General features: G+C 42.8%; 1 protein-coding gene across 1 annotated transcript; it reads left to right on the top strand.

Moving 5' to 3' along the window:
- The first annotated feature begins 10306 nt into the window (after window positions 1-10306).
- LOC118249736 (acyl-CoA (8-3)-desaturase) lies at window positions 10307-23955 on the top strand. Its single transcript, XM_035549985.2, has 12 exons — window positions 10307-10593; window positions 13451-13561; window positions 14107-14304; window positions 15147-15248; window positions 15429-15557; window positions 17362-17422; window positions 17552-17628; window positions 18455-18552; window positions 18867-18963; window positions 19564-19643; window positions 20077-20202; window positions 21152-23955. Exons 1-12 carry the CDS (start codon window positions 10309-10311, stop codon window positions 21201-21203), a joined length of 1416 nt encoding a protein of 471 aa, XP_035405878.2. The 5' UTR covers window positions 10307-10308; the 3' UTR covers window positions 21204-23955.
- Window positions 23956-24132: the final 177 nt, after the last annotated feature.

The following is a 24132-nucleotide window of genomic DNA, read 5'->3' as shown; positions in this document are numbered from 1 at the left end:
AGAGCTCCTGCACCAATCCCGGCCCTCCCGAGGCCGAGCTGGGCCCTGCCATTGGTCCTGGGCGATCTTTCGAAGGGAAAAGCCGGCTGCCGGCCAGGCTGCGCCGCCAACCCGCGGGGGCGCCGCTTGCGACCGGCCGCCCGCTCCGGGGGGCGAGCAGCGGTGGGGCAGGCGCCCCCCTCTTCCCCTCCCCAAAGCTCCTTTTTTTTTTTTTTTTTTTTGGTTTGTTTTCTTTTCGTCAGGACTTTGGCTCCTGCTTTAAAGAGCGTTTCCCCCCCCCCCCCCCCTTTTTTTTTTTCCTCCCCCAAAGAATCACTGCCTTACTTCTTAGCTAGCGGTGCACTTAGAAAGGGGATTTTTGGTATAGGGAGATTTTGGTATTCTGCCTGAAATTTACATTGTTTACCTCCGTTTGGACATGCTGCCTTACAGAGTCAGGGGCTGTCAGACTCAACAGTTTCTTCCATCGCAGGAGACCAGCTAACGATCCCCTGCTCAGGGCAATGCTTTATTAACAGAGGAGAAAGCGCTGTCTTTTCTTTGCCGTGGGGCACTTTATAATAAAATAATCCTTGCCGTTAGGTTATGCAAGGCGTTGCAGTGCAAGAGCAAAAACAATGGACCAGCATTTTCGCTGATGTCCATCTCACATCTGGGGATATCTGTGGCTGCTCTCCAGGGCAAGGCAGTCATGATCCGCAGCTTTCCTGGCAATAAGTATCCTTACTTGTGACTGTTTGCTTTAGTAAGTGGAAGGCTTATTATTCCTTTCTCTAGAGGCACTAGCTGATTTCAAGCAGACTTCATACACGAGCTGTTCAAATGTTTTAGGCTACAGATTGCCCGTCTTAAGTTACAGCATAGAAGTGTTTTCCTGCTGTATGATCAAATCTTAGGACAAGAGCAATGTTGGGTTCAGTAGCCTGGACCTTCGTTTGTCTTGTATTTCAGTAGCCCTGTGTCTGCAAAAGTAGGGGGAAAAAAACCATATGGTAAACTATCAAATGTTTTAATTCTATGTATTTATTTACTCTTTAGCCATCTACTCCATGTCTCTGCTGAAAGAGGGGGCTTATACATACGATAAGAGACCACCTCCTTCAGTGAAACTTCAAGATACATCTCCAGCCATGGTGCTGTTGTGCTCCTGTCCAGAACCAGCCTTAGTTTAGAGCAGGCACAGATAAGAGTGCTCTGGTTTTGCCCGCTGCCATGGGCTTGAAGAAGCTGGGAACAGTGACTGAATAATTAAAAATCTTTTTCTCCTCTCTTTCTTCCCACCTACACTCCCTACATGGGCTATAGGAATGGAGACGGAAGTGAAAACACACGCATCGCTTCTATACCAGTGAGAATCACTTGGTGCTGTCCTCATGCCAAGGCATGCTGTAGGTTTCTTCTGCTTCTGCCTGGTCTTATTGCTGCGTGAGAATTTCAGACTATCAAGCAGTCTTTTCTGTGGTGTGGGATGATGGAAGTCAGAAATGAAAGGAATGTTTTCCTAAGACTTGCTAGTTTTATTTAGTTTGGTTCAAAATAGACCTCTGACATTTATTCATGTCAGAAGGACGCTATTTAAATGGAGCTGAAGCTTGCTGCATGTCACGCGGGAAAAGTTTTCCCCATTAATTTTTGTGCTGTGTTCTTTGAATTTCAGGATTCCAATCCCACCGGTGTTGTCGAACAGCACGCTGGATGCTTTAAGCCTTGTAGTGCTAAGGGTGTGCCCTCACAGCCTGCCTTTTGCTCGTAATCATGCACCTGGAGGCTGCCGCCGCCGTGGTTTTTTGGTGCAGTCCACATGCTTCTATCTTTGCGACCTTGCACAGGTGCATTCTAAAACCTTGTTCTTTCTGTTATTTCTGGTTTCTCCTGGGAACTAATTGCCATTGATAAGTGATTCATTCTTCTTACCCCCCCCCTCCCCTTTTTTAAAAAAAAAAAAACCTTTTACCTTGTAGCTTTTAGTTTATAACTTCAGAGCCTACTAGATAATATAGTAGGTAAATCATTTATAAATCCAATAAATATCACTCTGCAACATCTGTCAAGAAGGCTTGTATGTGCGTGTACACGTGCATTGAGCATGCAGCTCCCGACTTCATCAAGTGTGCTTCAACCAGTGCTAACATCATCTTAGGCAGGATCACCGGTTTAAGTGGCTTTGATTGAAAACTGTTGTTTAAAAACCAAGCAGGTTCCCAGAGAGGATGTCCAGAAGATGACAATTCTCTGGAAGACCCCATTGCTTCTGTCCTTGTCTGGTCATTAAGAATAGGGTTTTCCTTCTCTTTCTTTCTTCTTCACTCTATTTTTTTTTCCCCTTATGTAACTTTGAGGTCCATGTATGCTGTGCATTTTGGATCTAGCTAAGAATAAATAAACTGTGCACGTAACCCCATCTTAGCTTTTCTTGTGCACCATCCTTTGCAAAATCGTGCTATAAACAAAATTAATCATTGTTGTTTCCTGGGAAGAAACCCTGCCAGCAAATAATTTTTCTGTCCAGCCTGGAGGATTTGGGATGTGAAATGTTGAGCAGCCTCACTTGACTGGTTACAGGGGCTGTAATGACTTGTATAGCAAATAATGCATCCTGAAGGGAAACCTGGGTTAGACTGGTGGTCTGAGACTGCAGGAAAAGAGCACCCTCGCCCAGAAAAATCCAGAGTGAATGAAACATGAAAAAGAGTGATGGATTCTGGTGGTAAAAGTGGAACTGAATGAAAGGGACACAGAAATGCTTTAGATATATTCATTTTGCATTTAGGTGCTATCGTCCTCAGAATGTTTCTGTTTAGTAAAAGGAAATGCATAAAATGGAAAGGATTTCATAGGAATGACATAGACTAGGTTAATATGCTCAAATTTTTCTCTGTCTTTGAAGCACACCATTTATTTGAGAGTTTGCAACAGGAATCAGTAAAGACCAGGAGCAGTGTTGTGAAGTCTGGGATTTCATGCCAGCTTGTCTGGTGCTTTGGTACACAGTAGGGTAAGTGAGGGAGAGCTGGGACTTGAAAACTATGTGCTTGTCAATGGGATGTCACTGCAGGAGGGGGAGAGCAACCAAATATCCCAGCAATTGTCTCTTTGGGAAGTCAGAAGGGGTGGTTATTAAAAATAATATTGGTGCACTTCTGTGAAAGGAATAACTATCAAGCTATTAGCCTCTTTGTCTTCCTCTTATTATTTTCCTTTCTCCCATTGGTAAAGTTGCTTGATAATAATTTGTAAATGCAGCAAATCAGTCAGTCAAACACACAGAGACATGTTAGTTTGTTTTCTCGTGTTTTTGGATGGGGGCTTAAAAATGTTTTTTAGTGAACCCTGCCTGATAGAGTATAGAGGAGTTTAGTGTTGAAGTTGCGCTTAAAGAACTCCAAATGTAATGAAATGAGAAATTATGTCTAAAGAAACATAAGCTTTTATCAGCAGTGAGAGTCACATACTTTTTTTCATTAATATATATTCCTGCTTTTTTTTTTTTCAGGTCAACACTTTTTTACCTTTTGCACTCTGCTGATCTTTTTACAAGAGAGCTCCACCACGGAAGGCAAATAGAAAGAGGTAGGGGTAGGTAACATGTCTGAATGTTTTATTTGGGAGCAACTCTAAGACACCTCTATTCTCTTCTTACTTTGATGCTGTTGTGTGATGTATCTACTGATATTCTGAGTTTCTGCTTGGGAGTATAATGTAATTTCTCTATGGATTATTTGAATTTTCAGGCTATAGCTCTGAAACAGGGTGCTAACTGTAAAAGTCAGGTTGTTGTAAGTGTTGTTTGCTAAGAAATATGGTAGTACAGCCCCCACACCATGAAATGACTTTTTTAGTGCATATGAAGATTTATTTTTGGTTTTCATCTGTAATTTATAGCGTATCTGTGGGGTCATTTGAATTACTTTAACACTTCCACTTGAGGTAGCAGTTCAGAACAGAGATCTGCAGCACCTCTTGCCCTGCTGCTTCTGCAGAATGAGATTTTGCACAGCTTTAAATTGATGAATCCAAATGATTTTCCTGTTAATACCAACTCAAGATCTGATTTTGTAGATTCTTTGACTCTGCTGAGAGGGACAGTAGCTCTCCTTTGAGCCAGGAGGTTGGACTGCAGCCCTCCAGAGCTCCTCTCTAACCTATATTATTTTATAATTCTATACAGAAAATTGTAAAGCTGAAGAAGATAGTGATGTCAAACAAGAATAAGAGGGCCATTGGGCAACACAGAAAAAGAAATAAGAAAACACACTATGATTAATTATCTTAGGATACATTTCTTCAGACTTCCCTAAGGTTATTTTATTGTTAGAAAGAAAGTGTGTGTGGGGAAATCCACTACCAGATTTTTTAAAAGGAATTTAAATTTGCAGACTCATGAAATATTTTTGCTCGTTCCGTGTCCTAATTAAAGGTTATGTCCTCTGTATCCAAAAGTGGTTTCAAAGTCACGGTTTCTTTTGACCTTGTAGAGATAAAGATATGGATTATTTGTAGCTCACAGTATGAACTGATGGTCATAGTCCATCAGATGACTAGTCAATAAAAGAAAGGTATTAGAGTATTTTGGTGGCTATTTATTATTAGTCATTATTCTGTTTATGTAAAGCTTTTCCAGTTAGTCCATGGAAGTTCATATGTCAGAGCTGAAGACTTTAAGCAGTGGATGATCAAAGCAGGGCTGGCTACAGATGGAAACTCTGGGCTTGAAGTGTAGATTTACCTAAGCATGTCCTCCATTGGGAGAAATGAATTGATAAGAAGGTAGGTACATTTTGGAATTGGCTGTTGTATCTGTGAGATGGACATTGATACGAAGTCTGCATACTCATCTCTTCATTTGATGCCATGGATACTTCACAGATAATTGTGTAATAACTTAACGGCAAATCACTGAAAGGTTCCTATCAAAAAACAAAACAAACAACCACCAACTAACCAAGAAAACCACCACCAAACAAACAAAAAAACCCAGTGCTATCATCTGTCTGTAGCACAGCCTGTAACGTTGGCAAGGCTTTATGTCGCACTTGCTCTAGGATTTGTTTGGCTCATGGGGCACAAAACCAGCCAAGGCAATGAGAGAATGGGTTGTTCTGTGGCCAACTGGGTGAAAGGCTGCATTTGTTGTGTGGTGCAGGTTTAACAGCACGGAGAATTTGTGCAATGGACACAAAGGCCCTGAGTTTGATGAGAGTAGTCAGAAAAGAGGGGCAAAGATGGTGAGAAACACAACAGGCAATAAAGCATGGAAATTGGGATATGGAGGAGTGCAAAGTTTTTGTAGGAGAAACATATAGATGGGGTACATCTGTTCTTCAGAGTAATATAGAAATATATAAGCTAATGAGTAAGTGAAGGCCATCTTGCTGAGCTAGCATGGAAAGGGGAAAGAGAATGGTAGTTTAGGTATCTGCTCTGTGTTGTGCATTGATTTGCTGGTGTAAAGGAAAGAAACTGAGATTCTGAGGAATTAAAATATTAGAAAATACATGTTTTATGTTGGTTGTCTTGTCCCTTTACAGAGTTCGGTGGAGAAGTTAAATAATATATTTTTAATATGCCTTTTAGAAAGGGTACCTGGAGGATGGCTTTGGTAGTGCCCTACTAGTATTTTCCTGGCACTGAGAGTGGCTGGCAGTGGCACATAGCAGCACCCAACCTGGCATGAGTGCACACCAGTGCACTGCAGTTGTGCAGTGGCCCTCAGAGATGTTGGGAAAACTCCTTTCCCCCAACACAAAGAGCATGAGATCCATCATTGGCCATTTATTAAGTCTGGTAGGCTCCACAACAACTGGTGGGAAATGGAGCAGACAGGAGAGAGCAGTGAATGAAGGGCGCGTGGGAGGAACATGGAGCAGGCGTTTGAAGGGCACAGAGGATGTTTGGTTATAGCTGAATAAAGACTGGGGATGTGTGAGCTTCAGAATGAAGCATGGGCATAGGATACACAGTGCTGAAGAGCAAGGAACACCACCACCCTGAAAGATTTCCACTGTTGCATAATATGCAGTCTGTCTGCAATTTTTAGGATACAAAAAAGAACAATGATTAGTATTTCCATTGACATATGCTAGCATTTTGAAGAGAGTTGGTGACGCTTTTTCTTGTCTTGGCTGAGAGCTGTCTAACTTTACAAGGCAAACAAACAAAAAAATCCAGAAGCTCCCATTATACTGCCAGCACTGGCATCAATTTCACCTTCTGCAGTGGATCTTGGATTGGCCATGTGGGACTGTCAGGTCAGGGCACAAGCTGGTCCGCATGCCAAGGAAGCAGACTACATAATCACCCTTAATTGGTATGGGAAGCAGCAGGCATTGCAAATACCCATCAGGATGAGAAAAAGGAAATAAATGTTCTGTTTTTAGTGCTGCCTTATCAGTATAAATTAATTTGTAATAATTTATAATGAAGAGGCCGTCCTACTGATGTTCTCCTGCTAGCAGCACTGGATTCTTTCATTTTCTCTTTCCTCAGATTTTGCTTTGAAATGTGAAAAACTAAACAATTACTGTCTTACTCCCTCAGTTACTAATCATAATTTACATATTTTGAAGGACAAAAGCACACTTTTATCTTGGCTCTTCCATCCTTATAAATACTTATTTCTGGATGATTTTTCTGGCAAGATATAAACTTCTCCCAAATCACTGCTTTCCTCCAATAGTCCCTGCTGTAATATATCCATTATTTCCCTCTGTCATGTATAATTGTTGCATTTAAATTTTAATAGGTCCTAGGGCAGAGTAGCAGAGCAATATTCCATGCAATTAACATGGACATATAAACCCTGTTTACATGCAAAACCAAGGATTTATTGTCAGTATAATTAAAGTCTCAGCAAGCCAAACAAGTAGTTCCAGGTCCTATATTATTTTTTCTAGCCCAAATTATTCTACTATTACAGCTCATTTCCAATAATGGTACAGTTGACAATGAAAAAGGAAATCTTTCTAGTATCTACCCCGTTTTCTGGGGTTATGCTAATCCTTCCAATGTTCCTGTGGATTCTAAGCCTGGTGGCAGAGGGGTGCTACAGTCAGCTGTAATAGAGTGATCTGAAACTCCTGAGTTTCAAGCTCTCCCCTGCAAGGAAAACGATGCTAAAATTGATGCTTTCCTCCTGCATTTGCTTCATCAGAGTAACTGTTTTAATTGCATTGGTTATGGTCTGCATCATGTAAATCTTCAGCTTTTCATTCTGTTCAAACAGGAGCTGCTCCTGATCCTAACATTTTCTCCTTTAACACCTTGATCCTGTTCTCAGCCTCTTTGCTGACGCCACAGCGCACATGCGTGTACTTAGTGATCCCTTATCACCGAGGTCACTTGGGTATCTGAAACTGCTACAGCCACATGATTGTAGGGACACGAGGAGTTTTAATATCTCTCTGACTTGTGGTGATCCCCAGCCATCTAGGCTGTTAGGAATGAATTGCACCCAGGTCAGAAGACTGAAACAAAGATCATCTGTCTTCCCACGGGTTTTCAGTGGTCCTTGGTAGTCTGGGAAGCTGGGTCATGGCTAGAACATGACAATAAGGAGAAATGAAGATGGGAGTAGTGGAGGTAAAACAAGTTAGAGCACTGAAAAGAGGGAATGCTGCTGGAAGAACGGAGCAGCCAGGTCTGTTTTTACCTAGGTGAAAGGCAATTAAATTAAATATAAGACTGACTGTTAATGCAGGTAGTCACAGCTGGATGTAGGATGTTAGTAAGTGTATAATGGCAGCTGTTTTTTCCTTGCACTCTTTATTACAAAGACTTCATTCTTGCCTGTGTGAGGCCCATTGAGATCCTGGGTATGGCAAGTGTAAGAGAACCAGCCACTGCTGACAAATGGCAGCTTGTAGCAGGACATTGAACCCCTCGCTGCCTAGACTTGGACGGTTCAAGTAGCCTGCAAGATGTCTTGGACTGAATCATTTACTGCGGGAACAAACAAAGCCACGGATTTTATATCAGAAAAAGCTTTAATGTTAATTCCATTACATAATTTGTCTGGGAAAATCTGTAAATAAGTTGTTAACATCACTATTAGCTTCTGGTCCTGCTGAAATCAGAGGAGCCCTGTAAGGGGAACAAGAGTGCAGTTTATCAAACTCAGTCGTATTTTTTTGATAACTGTTAAGATCCCTTAAAACAAATTTCCCAAGGCTTGACTTGTATAAGAAGAACAATCTTTTTTTTTTTTCCTTTTTTTTTTCTTTTCAGTTGTGGTATATAAGGAAAAGAAAACTGTGCCACCCATATTCATAATGAGAAGCCACACTGAAAATATAACCTAAATTTGTGACAATTATTCATTTGTGCAATAGATAATCAGGAAGAAGTAGAAATTATTCCTGCACTATTTTGAATATAATGGTTGAATTTAAGAAGATGCTAAACATCATTTATCAATGCTTTCATGGTTATGTTTGCAAGATAGTCAGCAGTCAACACATTAGAAAATGACATTTATTTTTTGCTGAGATTAGGAGAGAACCTTTTCCTTCAAGGACAACAGTGCAGATGTGTATAAACAGAGGTGCCTAACTTGAGGTATTAGCCGTGGCACTGCTAAAGGAAGGAAAAAAAAAGAAGAAAAAACAGATATTTGATCTAGTGTTTTGTGCAGGCACAGAATTCCAAGCTGGAAAGACTTGGTGTAGTAACAGGGTGATGTTCAGAATGAGGGGATGCAGTCTAGTGATCCCTTGTTTCTATGGTTACAGACAACAGTAACTGCTCTATCTAGGTCAGATGGGAAGGTGTGAGTGAAAACAAAGAAATTTGGAGTCGGCAATGAGAGTTCAGAGAGAAGGCTTGCGAGGGAAGGCAATAAGGGAGCTGAACGTGGAGGCAGTCATTTCAATGTATGTGCAATGTATATGTATGAATTCCCACGATTATTCAATAGTCTGCTGCTAGGGGTGTGTGTTTGAAGACATTCTCAGCTGTGCAAGCAGGGATATTATATGATATAATGTGATACGTGGCACATCTAGCCATGGAGACGAGAAGGGCTGAAGGGGGAGGCAGGAGAGACTGAAGAGAGAGACAGATGTGCTGGGAAGGGGAAACAAAACCAAGCAGGAGCAGGAGTGATGAGGTGTCCTCAGTCCAGAAGTGAGGAGAAACAGGTTAAAAAATTGTCCTAAAAGGAAGCAACTTGGGTGTAGGTAGCGCCGCACAGTCTGTGCATCTGGCGTGGCTCCTTGGTCTTTTCTGCTTTCTCCGAATCCTATCCGTGGTATTTTCTCAAATGAGCAAATAATATCAGTTTCTGTGTCTTTACCTGGTATATAACGTTGACCACCCAGCCTCTGTCCTTTCCAACTAGTAAGCAGCGTAGGACTTTGATCCTATTTTGATCCTTTCCCCATGCTTTTTACCTTGCAGTGCAGAACTCTGCACTTGCTCGTGTGAAACTACCTGATGTTCTTGCCAGCCTGCCCTTGTGGCTTGCGGAGGGCCCTTTCCTACCCCCCGTATCACCTCGATATGATGCGACACAACCAGCAAATTTGATCAAGCTGCATCTCTCCCATTTTCCTGGTTGTAGGCAGAGGCAGATGAACAGCACTCGCACCAGTACCGACACCTCAAGGAATGCGACTTGCAGCCAACCAGTCCTTAGGCAAGCCAAAATTATTAGGTAAATAATATATTCTGAATATTATAAATATATATAAAATTATATAATTATGCAATACATTATATAAAATAATGTAATACACCATGTAATATATAAAATAATATATAAAATCATATAAAACAATACACAATACAATATAGCATATACTATATAATAATTACTATTATCAATATCATAAACTATATTATTACATAGTATATTATTACACATATATTATATGATATATAACCGTGCAAGACATTCTATTATAATCATATATTGATATATTATATCAACAATTATCATTGGTAATTAATATTAATAATTATCGATATAATTGGTTATAACTTATATTAATTATCAATTATATCGATAACCAACACCAATATTAATGTTACACTTTGTGTTACATATAATATTCCGAATTATTTCTTCCTCAGCTGCAGCGCAGCAGCAGCACGCTATAGCCCTGAGGTAGTTTTAAGCTCCGGGCTGGCAGCAGTTTTGGGCCCATTTTCCCCAGTTCCCGGGTTCCCCAGAGCAGCCCCCAGGGCGCTGCCCCCTGTGCCTGAGGGGGCAGAACGGCCGCGGGGCGGGGCGGGGTGCGAAAAGGGGCGGGCACACCGCGAGAGCGGACCAATGAGCGTGGAGGAGGCGGGGCTTCGGCGCGTTGGCAGCCAATGGGGGGCGGGCTAGCGGGACGGGGCGAGGGGCGCGGAGGTGGCCGAGCCCAGGCGGGCCCGGAGCCGGAGCCGCGATCGCGCCCCAAAATGGAGGCCCCCGGGCCGGTCCCGCCGCCCCGCCGCTTCACCTGGGAGGAGATCGCGCAGCGCTCGGCCCGCGGGCCGCCGCCCCAGGAGCGGTGGCTGGTGATCGACAGGAAGGTGTACGACATCAGCCGCTTCCACCGGCGGCACCCCGGCGGCTCGCGGGTCATCAGCCACTACGCCGGGCAGGACGCCACGGTGAGGGGCGTCCTGAGGGTGCTTGGTCTGGGGACGGGGAGGCTCAGGGGGACCTTAGTGCTCTCTGCAGCTGCCTGAAGGGAGTGTGGGGAGCTGGGGTCGGCCGCTGCTCACAGGTATCCGGTGATAGGACTAGAGGGAATGGCCTCAAGTTGCGCCAGGGGAGGTTCAGGTAGGAAACGAGGAGACATTTCTTCTCAGAAAGAGCGGTCAGGCGTTGGGACGGGTTGCCCAGGGAGGTGGTGGAGTCACCGTCCCCGGGGGTGTTCAAGGAGAGGTTGGACGTGGTGCTTAGGGGGGTCAGTGGGGGATATTGGTGGAAGGGGTACAGTTGGACCAGATGATCTTGGAGGGCTTTCCCAACCTTAATGACTCTGTGATTCCTCTCTGGAGGCACCGAGGGTGTAGGGTGCTGCTGGGGCTGTGGAAGGGCTGGCATCGCTCCTTCCCTTCTGAAGGAGTAACTGAGATGTGTGCAGGTACGGTGTCTGTGGCTGGCTGTGTAAATCCAGGGAGAAACAGTCGGTTTTAGGACACAGACAGATGGTAGAAATGCTCCCACTTTATGCACACCTAGCCACAGACCAGATCTGAAAAGAAACACCTGAGCTTGCTGTTATGTGCATAGGAAGAATGATTCTTTGCAGCTGTAAGACTTAGCTTTTGAAGAATTATTCCTTGCAAGTCTAAGACCTAGCTCCTCGAAGAATTATTCCTTGTAACTGTAGGAGCATGGTAAGCCCCTAACTTCAAAAAGCCAGCACAGCGTTTCCACGAGATTACAAGTGGGCGAAATCTTTTTTAAAAATCGTTTTTGTCTGAATGCCAAAGGTGAGTAATCATTGTTAGAGTTGAAAGCGGGGCACGTGGTAGATTGTGGTTCCTCTGTTTGTCTGCTTGTGTCTTTCCCCCCAGAATAAAAGAAGCGTGCATTTCTCCAGGTGTAAGTAACTGGACCCTAGGGCAGGTATGGGATGTGAAGCTCCATCTCGAGTGCTTTTCTGGACTACATTTCAATTCCTTTTTGTCCCTTTTAACACTAGGCACTGAGCAGAAAAGGATGGCACTTGAGACCTAGTGCTTTCCTTCACTCCTTAATATCTATGTAGCGTAAAGCCAAAGATAATATGTGAATTTGCACATACTTCACGAGGTCAGGACGTGCACATGCATTTTGTAAGCTCCGTTGCCGTTGTGTGATCAGAAACACGTTGCTCATAGTGGCTGCCAGCATGTAGGGCTGAACGCAGCCGGGTGGTATGATTGTAGCCGACTGCATTCTTTAGGCATTATGATCTGTGTCGCTGCTGGGTGCAATTGAACTGCTGACCTCTCAGGAACCTGAGCCAAGTAAATTCCATTAAAAAAAAAAAAAAAAAAAAAAAGCTATCTCTCCCCTTAAAAAAAAAAACACACCCAAAAACAAGTAAAGAAAGAACGCTTTTCCTTCTAGTTTGCCAAGTGCTACTACAGTGCTCTGATTTCTAGAATGTAGTCGTCCGTTTCTCAGCCTCCCATTGAGACTGCTCTGCCAGGTTTTACAGCCTGCATTGATTGTAATGATTGGTCTAAATGTGTGGTACCATCCTTCTCTGGCCGGCCCACATACACCTCCCTTTTTTTTTTTTCTTTCAGTGAGAAAATGCAAATGAACATTCCTCTCTCTTCTTTCCCTCCTTTATTCACATTTTCTTCTTTATTCATTTCTTTTCCTCCTTTATTTGCATATGTGATGGTACATCTGAAGTGCAACAGAGCTAACCTGGAGCTAGCCGCATCAGCCTCCTTTTGAACCCATTTCATAACTAGAGATCTTTTAAAGGAAGGATAGGCGTTGGAGATTGCTCCAGACGTGCTTTCTTGGCAATGTGGGGCTTCTGAGAGACTGTTGTGGGTTATCAGGACCATCTGTGCCCTGCTTGTTCCATTATTCCTCCCAGTTCAGCTAGCTACTTGAGTTTTTGTGCTAATATTTTCCCCTTCTCTGTGATCTGATCTTTTTTTCATGGTATGTAGTGTGAGGACAAATAAGACAGACACTTAAGGCAAAAGAGAGACAGGAGTATGTGGTTGAGATGATCTTGAGATTCAACAGGACATGAAATTTTAAGATTCAGAAGTTAGATGAAAGTGAGCCGATGTTTCTTGGTGAGCTGTGCACAGATGGTTTGGGTTGGAAGGGACCTTAAAGACTATCTAACTCCAACCTTGTGCCATGGGTAGGGACACCTCCCATCAGACCAGGTTGCCCAAAGCCCCATCTAGCCTGTCATCAAACACTGCCAGGGATGGGGCAAACACAGCTTCTCTGGGCAGCCTGTGCCAGTGCCTCACCACACACAAAGAAGTTCTTCCTAATATCTGATCTAAACCTACCCTCTTTTAGTTTAAAGCCATTCCCCCTTGTCCTATCACTGCACTTCCTGACAAAGAGTTCCTCCTCAACCTTTCTGTAGTCCCCTTTAGGTACTGGAAGACTGCTATAAGGTCTCCCCGGAGCCTTTTCTTCTCCAGGCTGAACAACCCCAGCTCCCTCAGCCTGTCTTCATAAGGAGTGGTGCTCCAGCCCTTTGGTCATTTTCATGGCCCTCCTCTGGACTTGTTCTAATATGTCCGTGTCTTGTGCTGGGGGCCCTGTCATCCATAATCACAGCATCCACATAGAAACTGATACAGAGAATTCAGCTACAAGTGATCATTTATGGTGTGAAGAAAGCAGTAAGATTTGTGGCAGAAATATCTGGTCCAGCCAGATCCATTAGTTGGGTTGCTTTCTACTAAATGTCATGAAATACCTTTCTTTTGCTATCACCTGAAGTGTTGTTTTTCTCATCCTCTTCCTATATCTGTATTTCAGGATCCTTTCATAGCATTTCATCCTGACAAAGCACTGGTGAGAAAGTACATGAGCCCCCTCTTGATTGGGGAGTTGGCACCGGATCAACCCAGCTTTGAGCCCAGCAAGAATGTAAGTATCTTAAAACCCTGTTATTTGTGTCGAAACTCTGCTGTTTACTTTCTCTTACTGGCAGCCTGAGATCCCTGTACATAAAATAGTGATACTTCATCACTAGTAATAATGATAGTGTCTTGTGGAATCATTGTCAGTTTGAGGCTTCCCCTTGACTTAATGTCATTATTAGTGGCCTAGAGTTTTGGGGCCTCTTAGGCAGCTTTCCTGTTGTAGGGTGGCAGAGGAGCTGTGCTCAGAATCACAGGTATGTAAAGGAAAATCAGGCTGGCAGAGGATTTCCTTTATTATTGCAGCATCTGTCACCTGTGGGTAGGAATTGAGCGGGTAAATACAGTCAGCTAAAGAAACTCTTCATTGTCACAGAGGTACTTGCATATTCGGGGGTCATAAAATAGCTACTGAAGGTTTGTCTCTTAAGTGACTGACTCTCAGCTTTAACCCATTGCCACGTTGCTCCTTGAGAGGGGAAACAGAGCTCCTCTTAGGGTTCCTGAGGCATTTTCAGGCCAGCACACGCTCACTCTTGGCTCTCCCTACAGAAAAAGCTGGTAGAAGATTTCCGTGAACTCCGTGCAACCGTTGAGAAGATGGGACTTCTCAAACCCAACCGCACCTTTTTCATGCTGCATCTCTGTCACATCTTGTTGTTGGATGTTGCAGCTTGGCTCACCATCTGGTATTTTGGATCATCCACAGTGCCTTTCCTCATCTCTGCAGTGCTTCTAGGCACCGTCCAGGTAAGCAACTAGGCACTGAAATGGAGGGGAAAAAAAAAAAAAAAAAGCCCCAGAAACACCAAAAGCTAGTCTTTGAGAACGAGGTCCACGTTGCCATAAGCACAGGGAAAATCTTGATCTTTGTGGACTTCTCAAAAATCTGCTTCTCCCTGAGTTCCACGGAGGGGGCTAAGTTACAGTACCATGACATGATTTTCAGGTAGAGTGGGCTTCCCACTGCTTTTTGCTTTCTGTAGTCTGTCAAAGCCCTCCTTATTCCCAGTCTTCTTCATTCTGTGTAAGCCATGCTACACTTCTGAGGTCCCTTGTGTCAGAACTCGAAGGAACTGTGCATGAGCCAAGTTGCTGTGTTCCCATGGGAACCTACAGTGAATTAGAGAGAGAGCAGAACAGCTCTGAAAGCCCCAGCTATTTCTTCTGTGGCCAGCTGATCCTCTTGGAATTACAACTACTTAGAGGAGGCAGCAGCAAGCTGTTCCTTAAAGGAAACTTCGTTGCCAATTCCAGTGCAGTTTTGTAAGAGAATAAAAGCTGTTTCTTAGCTGCGTTACATTTTTCGGGATTTTTCTTTCCTCATGAAAACAACTGTCTGTGAGCAAAAGTCATTAGGCAGAGTCTGGACTGCACTGGTATACAGTAATTGATAATTGTTTGGATGGGGTATTAGTAATGGAAATGCTTCTTTGTGACAGTGTGCTCTTGTTAACCAGTGATAAAGTCATGAGGAGAGAGTGAAGAGAACCGCCTTTTCAGAAGTTCCCACCTCTTCTTTTTCTCCCAGCAGCACTGATGTTTTTTTTTGTTTGTTTCTTTCTCCTTTCTTTTTTTTCCTCCCCTTCCAGGCCCAGGCTGGCTGGCTCCAGCATGATTTTGGACATCTTTCTGTCTTCAGCGAATCCAGATGGAACCACCTGGTGCATAAATTTGTGATTGGCCATCTGAAGGTGAGCAGCCAGTGCTGAGAGTGACTGCCAGAGACTAGCCAAGGAGTCTCTACAGTCAAAAACAATCTCAGTACAAGAAGGAAGCAAGTGCAAGGAACTACTTGGGAGGGCGGACTAAGGGCAGAAGATACTTTTTTTTTTTTTTTTTTAATGGTATTATATTCTCATCCCTTCCTGCAGGGAGCACCAGCCAGCTGGTGGAATCACCTCCACTTCCAGCACCATGCTAAACCCAACTGCTTCCGAAAGGACCCTGATGTTAACATGCACCCCTTATTTTTTGCTTTGGGAAAAACACTCTCTGTAGAGGTGAGACATGGCGGTGTCTGCGAGGTTGCAGCATGCAGCTCTGGAAAGCTGCAGAGAGAGCTGGGAGACTAGTGACCCGTTGGTTTGGTCTCAGTATTTCAGGAATTTGTTGAGAGTGCGTCTTGGCTTTAGTGGTCTTTGAAAAACAAGAAAAAACAAAATTCTGATGCATCAGTAACTTCCATATACTTAATGCTGCAGCAGTTTTCTATGTTTTTTTTTTTCCTTAATACATTCTTGCTGTGGGTTGAAATCTTCCAAATTTTCCCTGAAGGTTTTAAAAAACCACATGCTTCTGTAAAATGAGTACATCCAGAAAATGGCTTTTGTAATATAATTAACACTGTTAGAGTTGACCTGCTTTTTTATATAGTACTACTTTGCCTTCCACTAGTCCCTAATATTCCTTAGTAATCCTTCTGAGATTTTTAGTCTTAAAATTTCAGTAAAAGTAACCGTTTTAAAATGAGGTGAAATATTTGTCATAATGACAAATTCATACATCTCTGATGAGAGGCCTGCAATTGCATGGAGATAAAGTTGCAAGTTTTTCTCTTTAACAAGATCAGATTGACTAATTGTAGCTTTTTTGGGAAATAAAGCACCAGTTCATAACCAAGGATTATTTGGAACTTTTACACTTACTGATCAAAGAAGCTGTTTCAGTCTGTCAGTGAGTGTCAGACTGGGTCCGACCTGGAGTCCAACTCTATTTCTAGTGCAACTCTAAAATCAGTTGAATGGTTTTAGCATTCGCTGGTCCTTTTTTTTCTTTTATTTTTCTTTAAAAAAAAAGGGTTATTTAAATGCATATTGTCACCTGGCTTAAATTCTCTGATTTGTATTGAAATTAAGGGTCTAAAAATACGATGTATATCACATTTTAGTTCTTAGCTTTGCATTATGTGGATAAATACTTCAGGCATGTGTATAACTTTAGATGAATCCTTACACACTCTAAGTTAAGTACATTAAAGCCAGCACAGTGATGTATATACCTGACAACAGAGCTGTAAAAATGCTTTCTGAATCAGAACCTAACCCTCCTGTCTTCATGATTAATTCAAATTGGGATCATAATCAAAGTGATCACTAGAACCATCACAAAAGAAGAGGCAGGAACATGTGGCTGCTGGTAGCAGCTACGCAAATGTTGAAGAGAGGGCTGCTGCTCAGAATGAGTTTGGACATGCACAGGGATGTACTGGAGTCCCTCGGGGAAGTCAGTGATGTGATCTGTTACGTTTATACAGTGAACACTGAAAAATTAGCAGTCTTAGAGGGAGGATAATCTGTTCACCCACGTTCCTGTAGACGCAGTTTAATGTCTAGATGCGAATTTCTCTGCTTTGGAGACTAATTGTAAGTAGGTGGGAGTTCTACACGCTGTCTTTGTTAATAGTATCATAGGTTCTTCTTTTTAATGGAGCTCTGTCCTGGCAGCAAACTGTTCTCTGTGCCTTGTGTGGTTTTTGATGTGAATGTTGTTAAGCAACTGTGCCCTCTGTAGGGAAAGAGCTTCCAATGCACTTTGCTGTTTGTGGTGCAAGGGACTACCCAACCTATTGTGCATCCAACGCGTGGTGAGGAGGTTCTTTTTGGAAAGCATATCATAGTCATAGACTGAAGTACCAGTGAAAAATGAAGCCAGTGGCATGGTGGATGCTGGTACAATTTGGTAGGATACCTGTTTTAAAGGTTAGGAGGTATCTAAGCATACATTTCTTTGAAAAAGTAGATAGGAGTGTATACACAAATGTCTTTAGATGTCCTTGTGGCCTGAATAGTTTACTTGTTTTAACAGCTTGGTGTCCAAAAGAAGAAATTCATGCCTTATAACCACCAGCACAAGTACTTCTTCATCAGTGAGTAACCCTACCGTTATTGCAGTTCTATGGACAACGTTTGCTCAAGCCCTTAATTTTCCAGTTCATCTCAATGTTTTTATCACACTGGCATGGTTAATGTCTCTGCAATCTCTTTCTTCATTATAGTTGGTCCCCCGGCTCTGGTGCCTCTTTACTTCCAGTGGTACATATTCTACTTTGTGGTACAGAGGAAACAGTGGGTGGTAAGTTAGCTCCACTTTGCCAGCAGTGACTTTTCCTAGTTTTGTGCATACATTTCAGTGTAGGAAATGAGGCATTACTGGGAGCAACTCTGAGCTGTTTGTCTCTGTGTCAAGGAGGTGGGGTATGTGATCAGGGAAATAATGTTTGCTGGGGGAGAGAGCCTACCTCCCATGCAGCCCTTCTCTTCTATAAAGATCCATTCATAGCTGGGTAACAAAAGGTGTTCCCAGAGGGAACTGACTGATGTAGCTGCCAAACCTCTCTCCATCATATTTGAAAAGTCCTGGCAGCCACATAAAGTCCCTGCTGACTGGAAAAGGGGAAACATCACTCCCATTTTTAAAAAGGGTGGAAAGGAGGACCCTGGGAACTATAGACTGGTCAGCCACGCCTCTGAGCCTGAAAAGATCATGGAACAGATCCTCCATGAAGCTGTGTTGAGGCATATGGAAGACAGGGAGGTGATTTGAGACAGTCAACATGGTTTCCCCAAGGGCAAATAGTTCCTGACCGATGTAGTGGCCTTCTGTGATGGACTGACTGCATCAGTGGACAAGGGAAGAACAACTGATGTCATCTACCTGGACTTCTTTGACACGGTCCCATACAACAGTCTTGTCCCTAAATTGGAGAGATATGGCTTTGAAGGGTGGGGTATTTGGTGGATAAGGAGTTGGCTGGATGGCTGCATCCAGAGAGGTGCAGTCAAAGGCTAAACCTCCAGGGGGAGATCAGTGATGAGTGCTGTCCCTCTGGGGTCCATACTGGGACCAGTACTATTTAATATCTTTATTAATAAAGTTTTATCTGTTTCCTTTATTACAGGACCTGGCCTGGATGCTGACCTTCTATGTCCGATTCTTTCTGACCTACCTGCCCTTGCTGGGTGTGAAGGGTATCCTGGGGCTTCATCTATTAGTCAGGTATCATTCAACTTCAAATTCCTTCATTTCTTCTACTCGGTTCCCTTCATGTCAGCTCTTCAGCCTCCTGGTTATCTTTTCCATCTGCTCTCTATTCTTCTGCCCCCTTACTCCTTTCAGCAAGACAGAGGTGGTTGGTTTGGTGTGTGCCTGTAGAAGGTCTGCATAGGCCTCATCTACTGATAAGATGTTTGGGGTTCCTGGTGTTAACTTGATCAAACGATGACCATCTTAAATAAAAGTGTTTTGTACTGACTTGTTACGGCACAGGTGTGAGATTAGTGATGTTTTTTGTGTGTGTTTTGTGTGCACAGGTTCATAGAGAGTAACTGGTTTGTCTGGATCACACAAATGAATCACATCCCAATGCATATTGATTATGATAAGAACGTGGACTGGTTCTCTACCCAGGTAAGACCTTCTTTCCAGGGAGCTGTGACTTTGAATGACAGAGGTTATTGGTTGGGGTATGTAATGCCCAAGAGAGTTGATCATAGCAGCGATGAGAGCTGATAGACAAGCTGCTTATGTTTTCTTCTCACTGTGTGAAGTGAGTGATATGTTCAAAGAAAGTAGGCGGAAGTGGGATGGAAGCTTCAGATGCTAAACAGATCTCTTGAGGAAAAGAACCAGAGACGCTACAGTGGTCTTCAAATGGAGATCTTCCCATGTGTGAAGGATGGATCTCTCTTTCTCTGTGCTCTGTCTCATATCAGCTCTGAAGGCATTACACAGTTTTTTAAAGTGAGAGATGTGAAGGGACCTGTACAGTGAGTTCTGGTTGCTTATCTTACTGGGGAAGTCATCTGTTCTCCTAAATTATGTCCCTAATAATCATATACCACATCATGACCATCTATCTTGACTAGAGATGGCTCTTAGACTTGCTATATTCAATCAGGAGGCATGTGATGATAAGGAACTTGTGCCTGCTTACTGTTGTCTGACAAACATAAGAGAAGGCGCGTTCCTAAAACAACACTTAAATGTTATCTTTTTTTTTTCTCTCAGCTCCAGGCAACCTGTAATGTTCATCAGTCCTTATTCAACGACTGGTTTAGTGGACATCTGAATTTCCAAATTGAGCACCAGTGAGTTGAAGCAGGGGTTGGGGATGTGAGAGAATTTGGGGGAGTGCTAGTTATAATAGATCTAAAGAGCCTACAAGGTCCATCTCTCTCTATCAGCTAAGACAAGAACAAAGGAAAACGGGGGTAAATTTTGTGCTCTTCATATGGGGAGGAAATGGGAAATCCAAATGATGGTCATAAACTTTTTGGAGCACTGGGGAGTATCAACACCACTTTGAATATGAGTAGCATGGCACAGGAGTGATTGAGAATTGCCAGCTTCCTGGTTAGTGCTGATATTGAGTGAAGTGGTGTGAGAGGGACTGCTACAGAGCACTAATGGCTATAGGCACAGAGGGAGGTTGAGTGTGCATCCTAAGCTTAGGTACAGAAGAGGTGTAGGAATTCTGTGGGGCAATGGATGCCACTGAAATCACCATATTCTCTTCCACAGCCTTTTTCCTACAATGCCTCGACACAATTACTGGAAGGTGGCCCCTTTGGTGAAGTCCCTGTGTGCCAAACATGGCATTGAGTACCACTGCAAGCCACTGCTCACCGCCTTTGCAGATATAGTGCAGTATGTATCAACCCAATGCATTCCCTAGGTGAAGGGCTGTCCAATTATTACAGAGTGAACAAACGAGACATGGGAAGTGGAGAGGCAGCCAACTTGAATCACAGAAGTCCTGTGAATAGGTGTAGATAGTATGGCTGGCTGTGAAAGGGACTGGAAAACTGTTCAGTCATGGCATTGGTTTCAGTAGCAGCAGGAGAAGGTATCAGTATGAATGACCTAATGGAGAGTCCCTTTTCTTCACTTCTGCTTTCAGTCAGTAGGATGCCAGATCTAGTGCCTCTGTCTCAGAGTATACTCCAGGGAGAGAGATGTTTTCAGAGAGATGAGTTTCAACTGTCATTCATGCTCTTTTATTACCCTTTCTTTCCCTCCCTCATCCTCCCAGATATTTCTTTTTCACTTGAAAAGTCATAGAATAATAGAATATCCTGAGTTGGAAGAGACCCACAAGGATCATAGAAGACAACTAGTGGCTCTGCACAGGACCACTCAAAAATCAGACCATTTGTCTGAGAGCATTGTCCAAACGCTTACTGAACTCGGAGGCTCAGTGCTGTGACCTCTTCCCTGGGGAGGCTGTTCCAGTGCCTGACCACCCTCTCAGCAAAGAAAAACATTCTGAGGCCAAGCTGGTGCACAACAAAGCCTGAAGAGGGGAACCCACCTCGTTTCCCCTGTCCTTCAATAGCATGTGTTTCTCTTCTGCCATGCTTGCTCCTTTAGTCTTAATTCTACTTAAGTTGTTTGCTTTAACCTTCCAGTCTTTGTCTGATGTAGACCATGTGGTTTGTTTCTTCATGTTTTCCAAGGAGCTGTAGACTACGTTGCCTTGTCTCTAAGGATTTCTTTTACTTAATTTATAGATGGGAATTCGTCCCACACGGTTATGTTCCCTGGATGCTGTATTTCATTATCTTGTTTCTAAGGAAATGTGGTTCTCTCTTGGCAGCTCTTTGAAAGATTCAGGGGAGCTCTGGCTAGATGCCTATCTACATAAATAAGAAGCAGAGGATACTTACAGAGGAATTCCCCACCCTTGGTGCCTCCTGTGGTGATCACCTGGAAGATACTGCACAAAGGAGAGAGAGCTGGCTAAGCCAGAGGTGGGGAGGTGACACAGCTTAATTCTAGTGATGAATGTGATTTAATGGACTTTTTTAAAAGGTGTGTTCTTAATTCTTCTTGTGCTTTTTTGATTTCTCTTCACTGGGGTTGAGTTACAAGGAAAAGTAGAACGGAGGAGCTTATGTTCCATCAAGCTGGAGAGGCTTCTTTGGGACTGGGAACAGATTGCCTTCTATCTGCTAATACTGCATTTACTGAGTATATAGGAGGGAAGTCTCTTAAGTAACGTAGTGAGGTGGCTTTCATTATGAATGTAGTAAGAAAGTTGAGACAGCATGCGATGGGAGTTACTGAAATGTGGAGGCAAAAAGGAAAAATTGTGTAGGTGCTACACTTTCAAAAACCCACGTGCAATTAGCAATGGCAATGGAAGTACCCAAACCAAGGGGACAGTACAGAGCGTATGAGAGCTCATGCCAATATGTATGTGTACGGGTGAGGAGGAAAAAAAGGTGCAGGCAGCAGTTCTGTAGGAATAAGCATGAAGAAATTAGAGACCTAACTGAGGCAGAGAAACAGGAAAGAACAGGTTATTCCCCAGGCCTGTAAATGTGAGAGCTGGGCATGCCCTTGTCTGTGGGAATGCTCTCCTGCACATCTCTTCTGTGCTGAAGGCCTCTGAGTTATTTGCCCACGTGTAATTTCCCATGGAGTCTCTACAAGTGTCCTTCACAGTGCCATACTTTCGTGTTACTGAACCAATTACTAAAAGTGAGAAGAGACAACAGAAATATGGAACGTCCATGCTCACAACTCAACCCATGTAGGGATCCCTAAGGAAGCAAAAGGATAATCAGTCTGTTGGCCACCTGAAGCTTCACTTATCCATTTGACCAGAGTTTCAAATATGACTTGTTAAGCAGAGAGAACTCGGAACTTCTGGCCCAGGGAGTATGAGGTGTTTCTGTCTTACCTGCAGACAAATTTAATTGAGTTGTAAAAATGTTAGTGTTTAGGATACTGTTTAAATTATTTTTAACTTTTCAACCAGCAAAAGTCAGCAGGCTGCATACCCTTAGGCACACATCAGCCAAAATATTACTGAACTTTCTCTGCTGGATGATGCGCATTCAAAATACACCTCACAAAGACATGCACTATGTGAACTGTTGTAATTAGCCTTAGTGCCTTCCCTGGTGTCTTTTCCTTTACTACACCAAATGGGATATAGCTCTTGGCATACCAGTAATGAAGATGTCTTCATTACCTTTTTGTCTTTAAGCCTTTAGCTTTTTTCTGTGTGTTCTGGGACCAGTCCTTTTTTTTCTATTGTCTCTCATGTAGATAAACAAGGTAATTTTCCACCTGTTTGGTGTTCTCTTCTTTGCCAATCTACTAACTGTTAATACAGTGTGCCTGACAGCTTTCCATGACCTGTTACCTCAGTAACAGTGGGTTAGTGCCCAAAAGGAATTGATTCTGAGGAAGATAATGGTGCCTTCCCTGGTCAGTGTCAAAAAAGAGTATGGCTTGTGAGGGAATAGAAGAAATGCATCTCTTCAGGCCAAGGTTATTGTTAAATGCAGAATAAAATTGTAATGGAAAAATAAAAATATCATTAAATCATTGATAAAGGTTGATTAAAAAACTATAAAAAAAAAAAGGGCCAACAAAGGCCCAACTGAGGCCCCACAACTCTTTTACCTTGTTTTTCCTTGTGTGTTTTTCTCCCTCTTCTTATTAGAACTATTGATGGAGGAAATAATAAAATTCCTTATCTTACTAATTACTTCTGCCATCACCGTAAAATATGTTTGTGCAAGATTCATCACTCTTTAAAATGTAGAATAAATGTCCACAGCTGCAGAAAGAGAACTGTCATAGAACTCAGCGTTTGTATTTCAGAGGAAGGGAACACTTAATTAGCTTCGTCCTTTGTAACTTGTGTGAAGTATGCAGTACAAATAATAAACCAAAATGAATCTTATTAAAAAACAACAACAACAACAACAAAAAAACATATACCAGTTTTTCCACCAGGATGATGGGAGGTAAAAATGATTCCTGACTCCTAGAAGTTGCACTACTATATATGTAGCAATGTACGTGTTTTACAAAATCAAGAGCTGTTCTAAGGACTTTCCTTCAACAGGCTGTTAGCTCTCAGGTGAAACTTCAGAGTGGCTCTGTTTATCTCAGCAGCAGGAGCAAGCCTCATGGCTTTGGCTGTTCTGTATTTCCTGGGCAGGATCACCCAGTTGTGGAATGGAGAGTGGGTGAAATACTGATGTTTGACTGCATTTTAAATCATTTCGGCGCATAAGAAGCCATTTTTAAAGATCTGTGTTGCTGAGCACTGCCAAAAGTTTTCTCTGACCTTGGAATGTTGGCCATAGGCCACAAAAGACAAAAGTCTTGTAATGTTAGGATAGCTATTGTTTAATGTCTCAGCTCTATAATGGAATATCCCGGGCTAGGCTCTTCATGCACATGGAAGAAGTTGGACAAGGATGTTTTCTGAAGATCCTCTAGAGGGACTGCATCTCCTAACTCAAGTTTCACACCACTGAATTTTGACTACTGGATGAACCACACAGATAATCCTGGTAGCAAGTGGAGCTAGAATGCTATGTCTTGTATTTTGGCTGTAATTAACAGGTTTGGAAGTAAAGTTCACTTCTGCTTTTTTCTGAGGACCAGTGAATCTTTAATTCAGATATGTAAGTAGAATGGTTTCAAGAGGCAAGAAAGGAACTTTTCCTTTTTTGTCAGGACAAATTTTTGATCTTTGACAAAAGAGGGAACTGACCTTACGTTTCTCTCGTTGCTGGATAGAGTGTTCTAGTCAAATATATACTTTATAAG

The sequence above is a fragment of the Cygnus atratus genome, chromosome 5, assembly GCF_013377495.2.
Source record: "Cygnus atratus isolate AKBS03 ecotype Queensland, Australia chromosome 5, CAtr_DNAZoo_HiC_assembly, whole genome shotgun sequence".
Lineage (NCBI taxonomy): Eukaryota > Metazoa > Chordata > Aves > Anseriformes > Anatidae > Cygnus > Cygnus atratus.
This window is presented reverse-complemented; position numbering and strand designations above follow the sequence as displayed.